The 13761-nt window shown below is 39.7% G+C and overlaps 1 protein-coding gene across 3 annotated transcripts in view; it reads right to left on the bottom strand.

Annotated features, from left to right (window-relative positions):
* LOC117416464 (sushi, nidogen and EGF-like domain-containing protein 1) overlaps positions 1-13761 on the bottom strand; it is an 83348-nt gene that overhangs the window by 31918 nt on the left and 37669 nt on the right. For all 3 annotated transcript variants that reach the window (XM_059034614.1, XM_034027545.3, XM_034027546.3), the window contains exons 11-18: positions 13596-13688; positions 12540-12653; positions 11475-11591; positions 10416-10532; positions 4418-4534; positions 3312-3428; positions 1949-2122; positions 1163-1276 (exon numbers count right to left, since the gene is read on the bottom strand). In XM_059034614.1, coding sequence (XP_058890597.1) covers positions 1163-1276; positions 1949-2122; positions 3312-3428; positions 4418-4534; positions 10416-10532; positions 11475-11591; positions 12540-12653; positions 13596-13688 — 963 coding nt within the window. The remainder of the gene's footprint in view (positions 1-1162; positions 1277-1948; positions 2123-3311; positions 3429-4417; positions 4535-10415; positions 10533-11474; positions 11592-12539; positions 12654-13595; positions 13689-13761) is intronic.

Genomic DNA, 13761 nt, shown 5'->3' with positions numbered 1-13761 from the left:
GTCCTGATGGTAAGTTGCAAACATACACATTGCCCATACAATTTGAAAGTATGTCTAAAACTGAGCTGTGATCTCACTGACACCTGAACCTAAACACCTGCAGTGAAATACAGAGCAGTGATGAACCACATGTTCCAATATCATATGCCTGTACCATGCTTTCACTATTCTTCACTGCTCTTTGTTATTCTTTTACCATGGTATAACCTCTAACTTTAACGAGGGTAAAACTAATGAGAGGTAAGAAATTTGAGGTAAGCAAGGATATCTTTAAATATTCTAAAATATAGAAGTTAACAGTGTCAGATCCTGCCACCCTAAAAACCTAAAACCACAGAAGACCTTTTTCATCATATTTTTATTGTTAATAAGGGGGACAATAATTCCCCTGTGAGATTTATATAGAGTTACAGAGTTTTGATCTACCACAGTTTTTTTTTGTTTGTTTGTTTTTAAATTTGGAATCGGCAGTTATTTTTCCACTAATTTTTCTCCCAATTTGGAATGCCCAATTATTCAACCTGGCTCACCATTGCAACCCCCGCACTAACTCGGGAGAGACGAGGACTCACCATCCATTTTTATTCGCACTGCAAGTCCACTGTGAAGCCACTAACTACAGCATTGGAGGACCACGCAGTTCTGAATTGCACACAGGCAGGCCTGCAGGCGCCCAGCCAGCCATGAGGGTCATTGATGCTGGAGAGCTAAGGGTTCCCCAGACGACCTAAACCCCCACCGCCCGTGCAGTCCTTGGCCAATTGTGCACCGCCCACCGGGAACTCCCGGCCACAGTCGGTAGTGACATAGCCTGGATTTGGACTGGCAACCTCCAAGCTATAGGACCCATCTGCACTCTGCATTGACTGCCTTTACCAGATGCGCCACTCGGAAGCCCGATCTGCCACGGGTTTGATATAATTAACCCTTACCAGTACTTTAGGCACAGCACAGAAACCAGGACCAGACTACACAGTTGGAAATTAGACTTAGAGACAGACTTAGTACAGAGTGAAGGAGACTCTTCTTCACACAGAGAGGGGTAAGGGTATGGAATGGGTTACCTAATCATGTTGTTGAGGCAAAATTACTTTGATCTTTTAAGACCCAACTTGACAAAGCTTGTTCTTGTATCTGCTCTACAGGGATGCCTTTGTTTTACCTGTCTGACAGTTGGGTCCGGTGAATCCTTCCTCACAAGCACACAGGTAGGTGTCGACTCGATCTTTACACGTCCCGCCGTTCAAGCAGGGCTGGGAGAGACACTCGTTGATTTCTGAATGTCAGGAAATAAAGTCTGTCTGAAATTCTCAGTGTTCAAAAGAGAGGGGTTTGTTCTTCATTTCCAAACAAACTTAACTGGGTTCATTTGGAAACACAATGTATGTGGAAGATAAAGATTCAAGTTCATTTTAAAATAATAGAAGCGAGTAAAGATACTTCCAAAACTGACTTTGGGTATAAAGGTAATTTTGAGTAGATCTACTGACTTTTAATACTAAAGACTACTTTCAACATAAATGTTCAGGAACCTATTTTATGATTGAACACTAAAATCAGACCTCCCAGTTTTACACAATGTAACTGTGAATAAATGCGAGTCACTTCAAAGAAGTGTGCCTTGCACTTTGATTTTTCTAGCTCTAAGATATACAGCGCTCCCTCTTTATCACTATAAGACTTAAAAAAACAGGAACTATTTTACACAGTGAATTACTGCCTTTATACGGTAAAATATAGCACTTTTACAATTTACTGTCAACAAGGCCTAACTGTGAATTATTGAATGGTGAAATACAGAAGCAGCGCTGTATAATAAAGGCTAGAGCAACCAAAGGGACTGTAGAAAGGTCAGAGCTATCGCCACCTAGTGCACTACCAGAACTCTGCAGCTCAGCACTAAACATTCCTGACCCTCCTTCCTGTATGATCAGAGTGTGTGGATTACCTTCACACACGGGGGGCTGGCTCCAGGCCCCCTGGCCTCCGCAGACACTGACTGTGGCTCTGGGGATGGGGGTGAATCCAGGGTGACAGGTGTACAGGGCGCTGGAGCCGGGCTGGGAGGAGGTGTACTGGACCTGGGCGTGCTTCACCTGCACAGGGGCTCCGCAGTCCATCTCTGAAACACACAGCATTGGCATAGGCTTACAGCAATCAGGACAGCATGTGTCAAGTACTGAGTCATCTTAACATTCTGTAATACAAGGAACAATATACACCCATCTGTACATAATAAAGTTCCTTCAAGGGCTTTTGGCGAATGCATATAACATATACTGTATGTCCCGTTTGAATGAGGGTGAACAATCAATTCACTTTAGAGCAGAACTCCAAACCATGTGCAGTGTAGCTGCGCTCTGACAAATGGCACGTTGTTTTTAAAGCTGTGTGGTCCAGTGGTTAAAGAAACAGGCTTAACTGAAGGTGTCACGCACAGTCTTACTATCTTACAAGGGTCACTAGACAATTGTAAATAATATGGCTGCAGACTCCTGTATAAATATATATTAGACTCTTACAGTACAAGTCATCTTGTTAGCACTTTGTTGGGCTACAGCTGAATAATTCTGCTAAAAAGATTTTACTACATTTTATTACACTTGAATTCCTGGTAGAAATCTCCCAAATAGCACAAGCAAGGTATTCTGATGCTTTGGTGCATAGCAAGAATTTTATTAAATTAATTGTACAGTAGCCAACAAAATACTTCCATAAAACTTCCTCGTGTTGCACTTCCATTAGCTACATAGTTCTCAAATGTGCAGTTTTGAAAGAAACACATGCTCTAGCAAACAGACATCTGGTGCTACACTGGGTTAAATGAACTTTCCCAGTTTGCTTGCCTTGTCTTCCAGGAAGTCTGTTACTGCTTTACTTCCTTGATCACTTCACCCAGCAGTGTCTTCTTGGTCAAAGCATATGACTGGCTGAAAGCATGTCAGTCAAAAGGAGATCCAGCTGATTGCTTATTTACAGGAAAGAAGCCAGTGAAAGGGTTGGGGACAATTTTACATTTTAGGTGAAATGACCAAGATATAACATTTATTATTTATTATTTATTTCTTAGCAGACACCCTTATCCAGGGCGACTTACAATTGTAAGCAAATACATTTCATACCAGATTCAGGTTTTAAAATGAAAATACATGTTTGCTAAAACGTGTTTCTTTCAAAACTGCACATTTGAGACCTATACAGCAAAGGGAGGTGCATGGCAATGCATGGAACTGCTTTGATAGCTACAATGACTTTAAGAGGTGGGTCACTGAGGCTTCCATAGAACACCAAGGTACTGTAGCTGCAGTTACCCCTCTCGCAGTGTTCTCCATGGTAACCAGGCTGGCACAGGCACTGGTAAGTCCCTCCGATGTGCTCAGTGCAGTTCCCTCCATTCTTACAGGGAGCTGAGAGACAGGGGTCCAGAGCTGGACAGAGAGAGAGAGCACAGGAACCCTTACTGACATACTGGAATGGCCAGGAACACAGAGATCTTTACTGATCTTGTGTCTGAAAATATAGTCTTGTCTTTTATAAATCAGTTTTTGCAATTTCAACATCACCATTCCACGCATATTTATCTTAGTTGGCATAATTAATTCATACTTCGATAAGCATCATCATTACATTTTACCATCAATCATTTGTGTACACTTTAAGCCCAGGAGCACTATCACTATCATTGAATTTTGCCATACATACGTTATCCTAAACAGAATATTTTTTACTGTATTTCTCAACAGCCATGCTACTTGGCAAGTTTTTTTGTACACTGGTTTAGTATTGGATAAATTAGACATTAAAAAAATGCAAGATCTGTAAGCTCTATCATTCACCCATTACTATTAAACACTCAATACTGCAGAATTTATAAATAGTAATCTGAAGTTCAATGACAAGCATTTCGACTAGAAGACTTTTCAAAGTGTTCAATGTCGCTTCTAGTCGAAACATTTGTCACTGAATTTAAGTTTAACTTACTATTTCTAAATTAGGCTATGTCATTACTAATAGTAAATCATGCTCTACTGCTGTTGTAAATCACTAAATGCATTATACTTTATATGAACATCCAGTTTGGGAATATATAGTTTGTACTGGTGGCATATATATTGTGACGATCCTGAATTGGGTTTGAACAATTCACAGGCCTGAGTGCCTCTGGAACTTCTATTTATACTGGAAAGCACGTGTTTCTACTCTGTTAGATCATCTACTTAAATGGACTGATATATAACACAATAAATTAAATAATGACATCACTAATTCATGCTGAAAGTATGTCAACCAATCTGAGCACAGCAGTACTCAACCTGTGCTGTTAGGTTGTTAGAGTGTCACTGCCCAAATCCCCTTTTCCAAAGGAACAGGCATTACTATAGTGGAAGAAGTCTGTGCCGTACAGTGCACTTCGTACCCTTCTCGCAGTGTCTCCCGGTGAATCCGCCAGCACACTCACACTTGTACTTCCCGATGTAGTGGAAACACGTCCCTCCATTCCCACAGGGGCTGGACGAGCAGGGGTCAGGCTTCCCTGCAGCAGAGAGCAGGGAGAGAGGTTACTGAATACAAACACAGCACAGAGCAGGGAGAGGGGTTACTGAATACAAACACAGCACAGAGCAGGGAGAGGGGTTACTGAATACAAACACAGCACAGAGCAGGGAGAGGGGTTACTGAATACAAACACAGCACAGAGCAGGGAGAGGGGTTACTGAATACAAACACAGCAAAGAGCAGGGAGAGGGGTTACTGAATACAAACACAGCACAGAGCAGGGAGAGGGGTTACTGAATACAAACACAGCACAGAGCAGGGAGAGGGGTTACTGATACAAACACAGCAGAGAGCAGGGATGAGGGGTAACTGAATACAAACACACCAGAGAGCAGGGAGAGGGGTTACTGAATACAAACACAGCAGAGAGCAGGGATGAGGAGTAACTGAATACAAACACACCAGAGAGCAGGGAGAGGGGTTACTGAATACAAACACAGCACAGAGCAGGGAGAGGGGTTACTGAATACAAACACAGGAGAGATCAGGGAGCGGGGTTACTGAATACAGTAAATATTTTATTTACAGTATTCAACCTTTTTTTTAGGTAAGTGAATAAATATTTTTTTGTACAAACTCCACGTGTAATAGTCATTAATTGGAAGCTTACTAAACATCAAATAACATATGTTTTTAGCATAAACTACATTTTAATGGTGTTGCTATACACTATTTTATTTATCCTGTGCCAAAAATAAACCTCATCTCTGCTCTTAACTAATAGCCTGTTTTGGTAAATATATTTGTATTTTAAGCAATATAACTGATCATTCTCTAATTGTGTTTTGCACCAGCTGAAGAGAGTACTTTATTTATTTTACACAATACAATTTTTCTAACAAACTGCTGCACCACGTTGTTTTAAGCAAATTATAGATCTTAATAATAGAATAATTCATTCTGTGGTATATATTGTGCAACTTTAGGGTTCTTTTAAAGTTTTTAAAAGCCTTTAAAAAATACATAAAATTGCTATGCCTTTTTTCAGCTTTTTGGTGTAGTAAAATATGAAATGCGAAAGTTCAAATCAAAAGGAAGTGTTTAACAGCGCCTGGATACACAATCATTACACAACAAAAGCACATCGGCTCGGTGTGCAGTACGGGAGTTTTTTCTTTTTAATGTGGTGGTGGGAACGCAAAGGGTCTTATGCAGGGCTAGTTGTGTTAAAATACTTTATATATATTAAAAAAAAATCAGGGGTTACTGAATACAAACACACCTCCTCTCCTAGCTCTGGTTTGACACCATTGTGACTATTTCTTTAATTATTGTGTTTTCCTTTTCCTGGTACTGCATGGGGTACCCTTGTTATAGGGTAAAGTGACAGCAGCTGAACAGCCTGCATTTGTGTTTGACTCTTTGCTGGGCTGCTACTGTGAACTATATTTTGTGTTCTGGAATCTCATTTAGTTTGCACTGAAGAGTTGTTGAAACTACATGCAAAAACCCCATAATAAACTCTGACTTTTGTTGGAGCTACCTGGTCTGGTTACTCAGCGTGCATGTGGCAGGGTGTCCTGTCCCTGTGCGTATTTTGTGTTTTATGTTGTATGTTGTATGTAGTGTGTTATTGTTGGTGTACGTATTGGTGCACGGGTGATTTAAAATGTATATTTGTATTTAGACACGAGGATGGCACAATCACTTCACATGTAGAGTAAAGTGTGTATTTGTATGTGGGCACAGGAATTGCACAAGTGAATGATTAATTAATAATTGAATCCCAGCACAGCTGTATATATAGATGCATGAGTCGGGGTTGGGGTACAGTGACGAGGTACGAGAGAGAGGAGGAGATAGAAAACTAAAAGAAAACAATTGCTATTCGTGCTGGTTCAACACCAGCACTATACTTGTTTGGTTGAGTGTTTGATTTGTTTTGTTTGTTCAGTGTTTGTTCTGTTTTGTTAAAACTTTGTATTTTGTTCATTTATTATTTTCAATAAACTGGTGCTACAGCGCATTTACTCACAGCACTGTTTGTCACTACTTCCTGGCCTGACGTCACCACCAGCCAGCCTGGTCACTATATATACAGACCAGTGCTCAAATTTGTTGGTACCCCTCCACAAAAAACAAAGAATGCACAATTTTCTCTGAAATAACTTGAAACTGACAAAAGTAATTGGCATCCGCCATTGTTTATTCCATATTTAATAGAAATCAGACTTTGCTTTGGATTTTTTATTCAACATAATATTGTAAATAAGAAAACAAATGAAAATGGCATGGACAAAAATGATGGGACCGCTAACCTAATATTTTGTTGCACAACCTTTAGAGGCAATCACTGCAAGCAAACGTTTTGTGTAGCTCTCAATGAGACTTCTGCATCTGTTAACAGGTAGTTTGGCCCACTCTTCCTGAGCAAACTGCTCCAGCTGTCTCAGGTTTGATGGGTGCCTTCTCCAGACTGCAAGTTTCAGCTCTTTCCATAGATGTTCGATAGGATTCAGATCAGGACTCATAGAAGGCCACTTCAGAATAGTCCAATGTTTTGTTCTTATCCATTCTTGGGTGCTTTTAGCTGTGTGTTTTGGGTCATTATCCTGTTGGAGGACCCATGACCTGCGACTGAGACAGAGCTTTCTGACACTGGGCAGTACGTTTCGCTCCAGAATGCCTTGATAGTCTTGAGATTTCATTGTGCCCTGCACAGATTCAAGGCACCCTGTGCCAGGCGCAGCAAAGCAGCCCCAAAACATAACCGAGCCTCCTCCATGTTTCACTGTAGGTATGGTGTTCTTTTCTTTGAAAGCTTCATTTTCTTGTTTGTGAACATAGAGCTGATGTGACTTGCCGAAAAGCTCCAGTTTTGAACCCTTTGCGTTCCCATCTGTCCAAAGGACATTCTCCCAGAAGGATTGTGGATTGTCAATATGCATTTTAGCAAATTCCAGTCTGGCTTTTTTATGTTTTTCTTTCAAAAGTGGAGTCCTCCTGGGTCTTCTTCCATGGAGCCCACTTTCGCTCAAAAAGCGACGGATGGTGCGATCAGAAACTGACGTACCTTCACCTTGGAGTTCAGCTTGTATCTCTTTGGCAGTTATCCTTGGTTCTTTTTCTACCATTCGCACTATCCTTCTGTTCACTCTGGGGTCAATTTTCCTCTTGCGGCTGCGCCCACGGAGGTTGGCTACAGTTCCATGGACCTTAAACTTCTTAATAATATTTGCAACTGTTGTCACAGGAACATCAAGCTGCTTGGAGATGGTCTTGTAGCCTTTACCTTTATCATGCTTGTCTATTATTTTCTTTCTGATCTCCTCAGACAACTCTCTCCTTTGCTTTCTCTGGTCCATGTTCAGTGTGGTGCACACAATGGTACCAAACAGCACAGTGACTTCTTTTCTCCATTTGAATAGGCTGAATGACTGATTACAAGATTGGAGACATGTGTGATACTAATTAAAGAAACTAATTAGTTTGAAATATCTCTATAATACAATTATTTATTATCTTTTCTAAGGGGTACCAACAAATGTGTCCAGGCCATTTTAGAATATCTTTGTAGAATAAGCAATAATTCATCTCTTTTCACAGCTTCTTTGCTTTATTCTATGACATACCAAAGGCATGCAAGTATACATGATAAAATAGCTTTTAATTTCATCACTTTTCAGGAGGAATTAAGCATTATTTCAATGAGCTGTAAGGGTACCAACAAATTTGAGCACGTCTGTATATATATATATATATATATATATATATATATACACACACACACACACACACACACACACACACACACACACACACACACACACACACACACACACACACACAGTTGTAGTCAAAAGTTTACATTCCCCAATGGAAATTTATAATTTCAGAAAATTTCTCGAAAACAAAGAATTGTAGCAAATGTTTGTTTTTGTGGATGAGGAAAAAAAGTTAGAAGAAATATATGTCTACAATTATTTATTTCAGCAATTTATTTAGCAAAACTCCAAAAATGCTAATGCTAAAAATGCTACCCTGACAAGGAAAATTAAACAGCTAATTGAGGCACCTTTAGAAATAATAACCTCTTTTAAATGATTAGGATATTTGTCAATGAGCTTTAGGCATGATTCTTTAGTGATTTTTGTTCTTCATTGCAAAATTGTTCCAGTTCATTCAAATTCCGAGGACTTCTCTTGTGTACAGCCTTCTTCAACTCATACTAAAGATTCTCAATCACATTTAGATCGGGACTTTCACTAGGCCACTCCAGAACCTTGATTTTATTCTTCTTTAACCATTATGAAGTAGATTTTGATGTGTAGAGTAGATTGGATTGTTGTTGTGTTGGAACATCCAGTTGCGCTTTGAACCAAGTTCTGTAGCGGAGGGTTTCAGATGATTGGCCAATATTTTTTAGTATGCTATGGAATCCATTTTACCATGTATTGGAACGAAATTTCCTGTGCCATTAGAGAAAAAACAGCCCCATAAAAGGATATTACCTTATATATATATATGCGGTCTTCAAGAGACGCTGACCAATAATTTCTGCATTGCATACTCGCTAGTCAGTTTTATAAGGTGATATTTAGTTTAATAAGTAGATGCCGCTGATACATATACAGTATATTACATGATGAGTGAGACTTGCGTGGTGATTTCTCAGATGGCTTTTGAATAGTTACTACTACTGCTTGCCTCTTGAGTTTTCTTTGTTCTGTTCTCTGACTAAATAAATACCACAGTATATTTGCCAATTTTTCTGTAATTCTTAGTGACAGAGATAAAAAAAAGATTGTTGAGTGATTTAAATGCTGTTTCAGTTTTATGTTGACATTTTTACCTACAGAAACAGTGTTTAGATAATTGTTACTATTAAGGCATAGTAATATTAATAGATCAGGTAAATTGGTTGGTCTATGACGTCATGGAGGCTGTGCAGTCCAGTGGTTAAAGAAAAGGGCTTATAACCAGGAGATCCCCGGTTCAAATCCCACCTCAACCACTGACTGATTGTGTGACCTTGAGCAAGTCACTTAAACTCATTGTGCTCTGCCTTTTGGGTGAGATGTAGTTGTACGTGACTCAGCAGCTGATGCATAGTTCACACACCCTAGTCTCTGTAAGTCGCCTTGAATAAAGGCGTCTGCTAAATAAACAAATAGCCGTGCGGTTAGACAATTATTACCGCACGGTCATGTGATCTTGTTCAGCCAATCACAGCACTTAATTTTTCCAAGCCATTTTATAAATATGCATAATCCAGGTCGAGCGAGGTTCCAGCTGTCCATATATGAGATGGATACGGACAGTTGGAGCCTTTACACATATATTAAATCATTGCGCTGCCTCAGAGAATTGCTTACACTCACCAATTACCTGCAAAAAATACCACATTAGTAACTAGACAAGCCAATTTGGATGAAACCAATTAAATGAACTGGAACACAGCAAAACAGAATAAAATACAAATAAATAAATAAATAAATAAATAAATAAATCGCTGTCTTTATGGTCACTCTCCCCGACTTTGTCACTTCAAATAATGTATTTTTAGCAGTTTATAAACGCTAAAGAAACACAAAAAGACACTTGTGCACATTAACCACTACTCTCTGACTACTCTTATTCCTCACGTCTGTTCTGCTCAGTATGTCTGCACTGACAGGAAGAAAAAAAAAAAACTCTGAGTGCTGTCTCAACGCCGCCCCCTGGTGGATTTTTTTTCTATGGCAATGTGCACACAATCAAAAAAATGATTTACAACTTTTACATATTTAAATTAAATTAATTTACTCATCTTAATTTAATGTGTAGTTGAAAGTTATACATGGAACTACTGAGAACACTGCGTTAAGTAAGGCACCATTGCGCTACCCCAGACCCAAAATGTTGGGATTGAGACTCACCTATTTCGCAGTGCCTCCCAGTGAACCTGTAGGGACAGGAGCAGTGGTATCCGCCAGCCTCCTCGCGGCATGACCCTCCGTTCCGACAAGGACTGGAAGCACAGATACTCAGCCTGACTGAGGTGACAAAGACACATTAGACAGACACGTACTCCTCTGTGGCACTTTGCGGATGCCTCCCACGTCACTCAGCTAATAAGCCAGTAGAGTTTTATTAAACAGTGCCACTGCTTATTATAAACGTATTGTAGATGCACTGTCAATTAGATTCTTTGTTTACTGCGGCACTAGTACATAATAGTGTGTATTTTCATAGAAAGCACAGTTTACAACAATCCTCTTTTGCTGTATAATGCTGTATTATACCGTTAACACAGGCATTTTAATTATGAAGATAATAAAAATACGATAAAGCTGACGTCAAGTATTACTTTTGAATTAACTCCAAGCACCTAACAGCAGCGTTCCTGTGCATAAATTGATCTACTGTACCAGCCTGGGGAACAAAGCTTTGACAGTTTGGGGATATTCCCTGAAAACAATTGGGACCAGTGCCCTGGTTTCTCCATCTAGGCTTATGATAGTGACACCTTTTTCAGTCTTATTGCATAATCCTTCATATTGTGCCTGTATTATAATAGCTAATTTAGTTTTATTTAGTAGGCTTAGCCAATGCTTGGTATGCTAAAGAGATAGGGAAGATGCACATATATCACACTTGATAGCTTTCCCATTATATCTGAAATATAATCTGTCATGAAACTTGGTTTTGAGGATATACAGTATAGAGCTGTCTTTCCTTCTTTGTTCTATACTATTCTGTAGACATTATTATTATTATTATTATTATTATTATTATTATTATTATTATTATTATTATTATTATTATTATTATTATTTATTTGGCAGACACCTTTATCCAAGGCGACTTACAGGTGTCACAGAACAGTAAAGGGTTACAATATCATGGTGATCAACCTTTTTATCCCTGTAGCTGTAATTTTGAATTTACAGTCGTGGCAGTGGATGCATGTCACCGAGAGAACTGAGCTTGCCTACCTTTCTCGCAGTGCTTGCCCCTGTAGCCCAGCTTGCAGTCGCAGATATAACCACCGTCCCTCTCTGAGCAGAAGCCACCGTTTAGACAGGGCCCAGAGTCACACACATAGGGCAGTACTGAAAAACAAACAGCAAGTGCTTCTGATCATCAATTCAAAATGAACAGCATTGAGGTTTCTGAACAAATCACTGCTGTTCATATATTTCTATACATGCACCCTCCCTCTGTGATGCCTACATCATTCACATCATTGTATTTCATTTGACACTGTACTCTTTTTAGATTAGAAGTATACACTGTTAAGCATGAAGCTGTCAGGATGGTCTTGGATAGAAAGAATCTGTGAATATCAATAATACCAATTAATACTGTCATTTTTAATTGAATAGGCCCATTCAACAGTACACTTCACTATAGCTACAATAGCTAAAGTATGCTTGCTAACTATGAGATTTGAGGATATTTTACTGCAGTTTGTCAGTTTAAGGGAGTTAATTAAATGTTTTTAAAACAGATGCACTAATTAATCTATTAATCAATTATTAATCTTGATGGTTTTCATTTTGCAAGCCACAAGGAAACATTCACTGATCAATGGATCAACCTGGAGCCTTGTGTATATTTGATGTTACTATGAAATGTTCAGTTGTATTTGAAGGTTTTCATTAAGGGTCAACATTTGCCTTTTGCTTTTGAATAATAATGAGTTCTAAATACATTATTACTGTTCATCATTATCTGCTGATTACCTGCTGATCATGTATGCAAAATGTAAATGTACAAGTCTCTGTTGTGGAGTTCTACAGTCAGGGGAAATTGCAATGAACCCTGGACCCCCTACCCAGAGGAACCCTTAGAAATCTCAATATTAGTTTGAAGTGACCTAAATGTATACAGCCCATTGTAAACAGACTGGATTTTCGTGTGCCAAGGCATCCAGTCTCCCCTTTTCAACTGTCCACTACAATGGAACACAGTCTAGAATTATTTAATGGAGTTTCTAACCATCGCTGTTCTCTCCCTCACACTGTTGGAGCCCTCCCGTCTCCCTCCATCCCACTCACTGTCTCTCTCCACCACCTCAGTCTGGCAGGTGCACAGGTAGGTCCCCCCATACTCCATGCAGGGTCCCCCATCCGGGCATGGCTTGTTGGAGCTGCAGGGGGTCTGAGTGATTTCTGGAAAATGAGTAAACGGGTTAATACCCTAGAACCCTTCTCACAGGGCTGGAGGACTGCAGTGTTTAAGGCTACATGAAGGATCAGTTTTTTTTATTAATAATATTTAAAGTGACCTAAATTAAAGAACACTTCAAGTTAAAAATGGTAAATAGTTTCAATTGTCATTATATTGTGTTGTGTTTCTCCAGTGATGAATCCACTTGGCATTATCTGAGCCTGTAGAATCCTAGTTACCAGCTCCTTGATCTTTGACATCAGAAGCAACCTACCCTTTAAAGCATGGCCTGTAATATGTATTTGATTTCACTGCCAATACTGTTCAAAATTGGAATTGCATACAACAAAGTACATTATGTTTCAAAGAAGACGTCAGGATATGCTGTGTCAGGAACAGTCCTCTGTTGACAACCTAATGACTGGAGGCATCTTCACAAGGAGGATGCTGCACATCCCAGTTACCATTGCGCCTACTATACGTGTTGCCATTTCATATGCCATTTCAGGATGACAGGGCTGTTTGCCCATATTTTCCAGTTGTATTGGTGTGGGCATCTCAAAGATGTCTCCTGTTTATAGTGGAGAGGATGCTACATGTCTATTATCTGGGTTGTATTGTCAAAAGAGTTGTTCGCCTCCACCTTCGCAACCAAGAAAACACAGGGCCAGTTAGACGAAATGCCATACCTCTTATATAACTCCTTTTTAATATGGATACACACAATGGCTTGGCTTGGCTTGACTTGGCCATTCACAATGGAGCTTTAAAACATGGCAGGAGGAGGCATCATACAAGGTCCTTGGCAAATTGTCCTGTGTGTGGATACCTTGTGTGGACCAGGGTGGATTGATCCCAGTAACTTGCATTGGCAAACTTCAGAATATTTAAATCCCAGGGAATCAGATCTCAAACACAAACACTGTACTGCAGTAAAAACTCACCAAACTGACAGTAGTCTCCAGTGAATCGTGAGGGACACTCACAGGTGTAGTTGATGCCTGTACAGGAGCCTCCGTTCTGGCACAGACATCCCTCTGAAAAGCATTGCAGAACTGAATTAATGTGGTCAAGTATACAAACAGGTACTAGATAATGACAACTAGGACC

The sequence above is a fragment of the Acipenser ruthenus genome, chromosome 12 (assembly GCF_902713425.1).
Source record: "Acipenser ruthenus chromosome 12, fAciRut3.2 maternal haplotype, whole genome shotgun sequence".
Classification (NCBI taxonomy): Eukaryota; Metazoa; Chordata; class Actinopteri; order Acipenseriformes; family Acipenseridae; genus Acipenser; species Acipenser ruthenus.
This window is presented reverse-complemented; position numbering and strand designations above follow the sequence as displayed.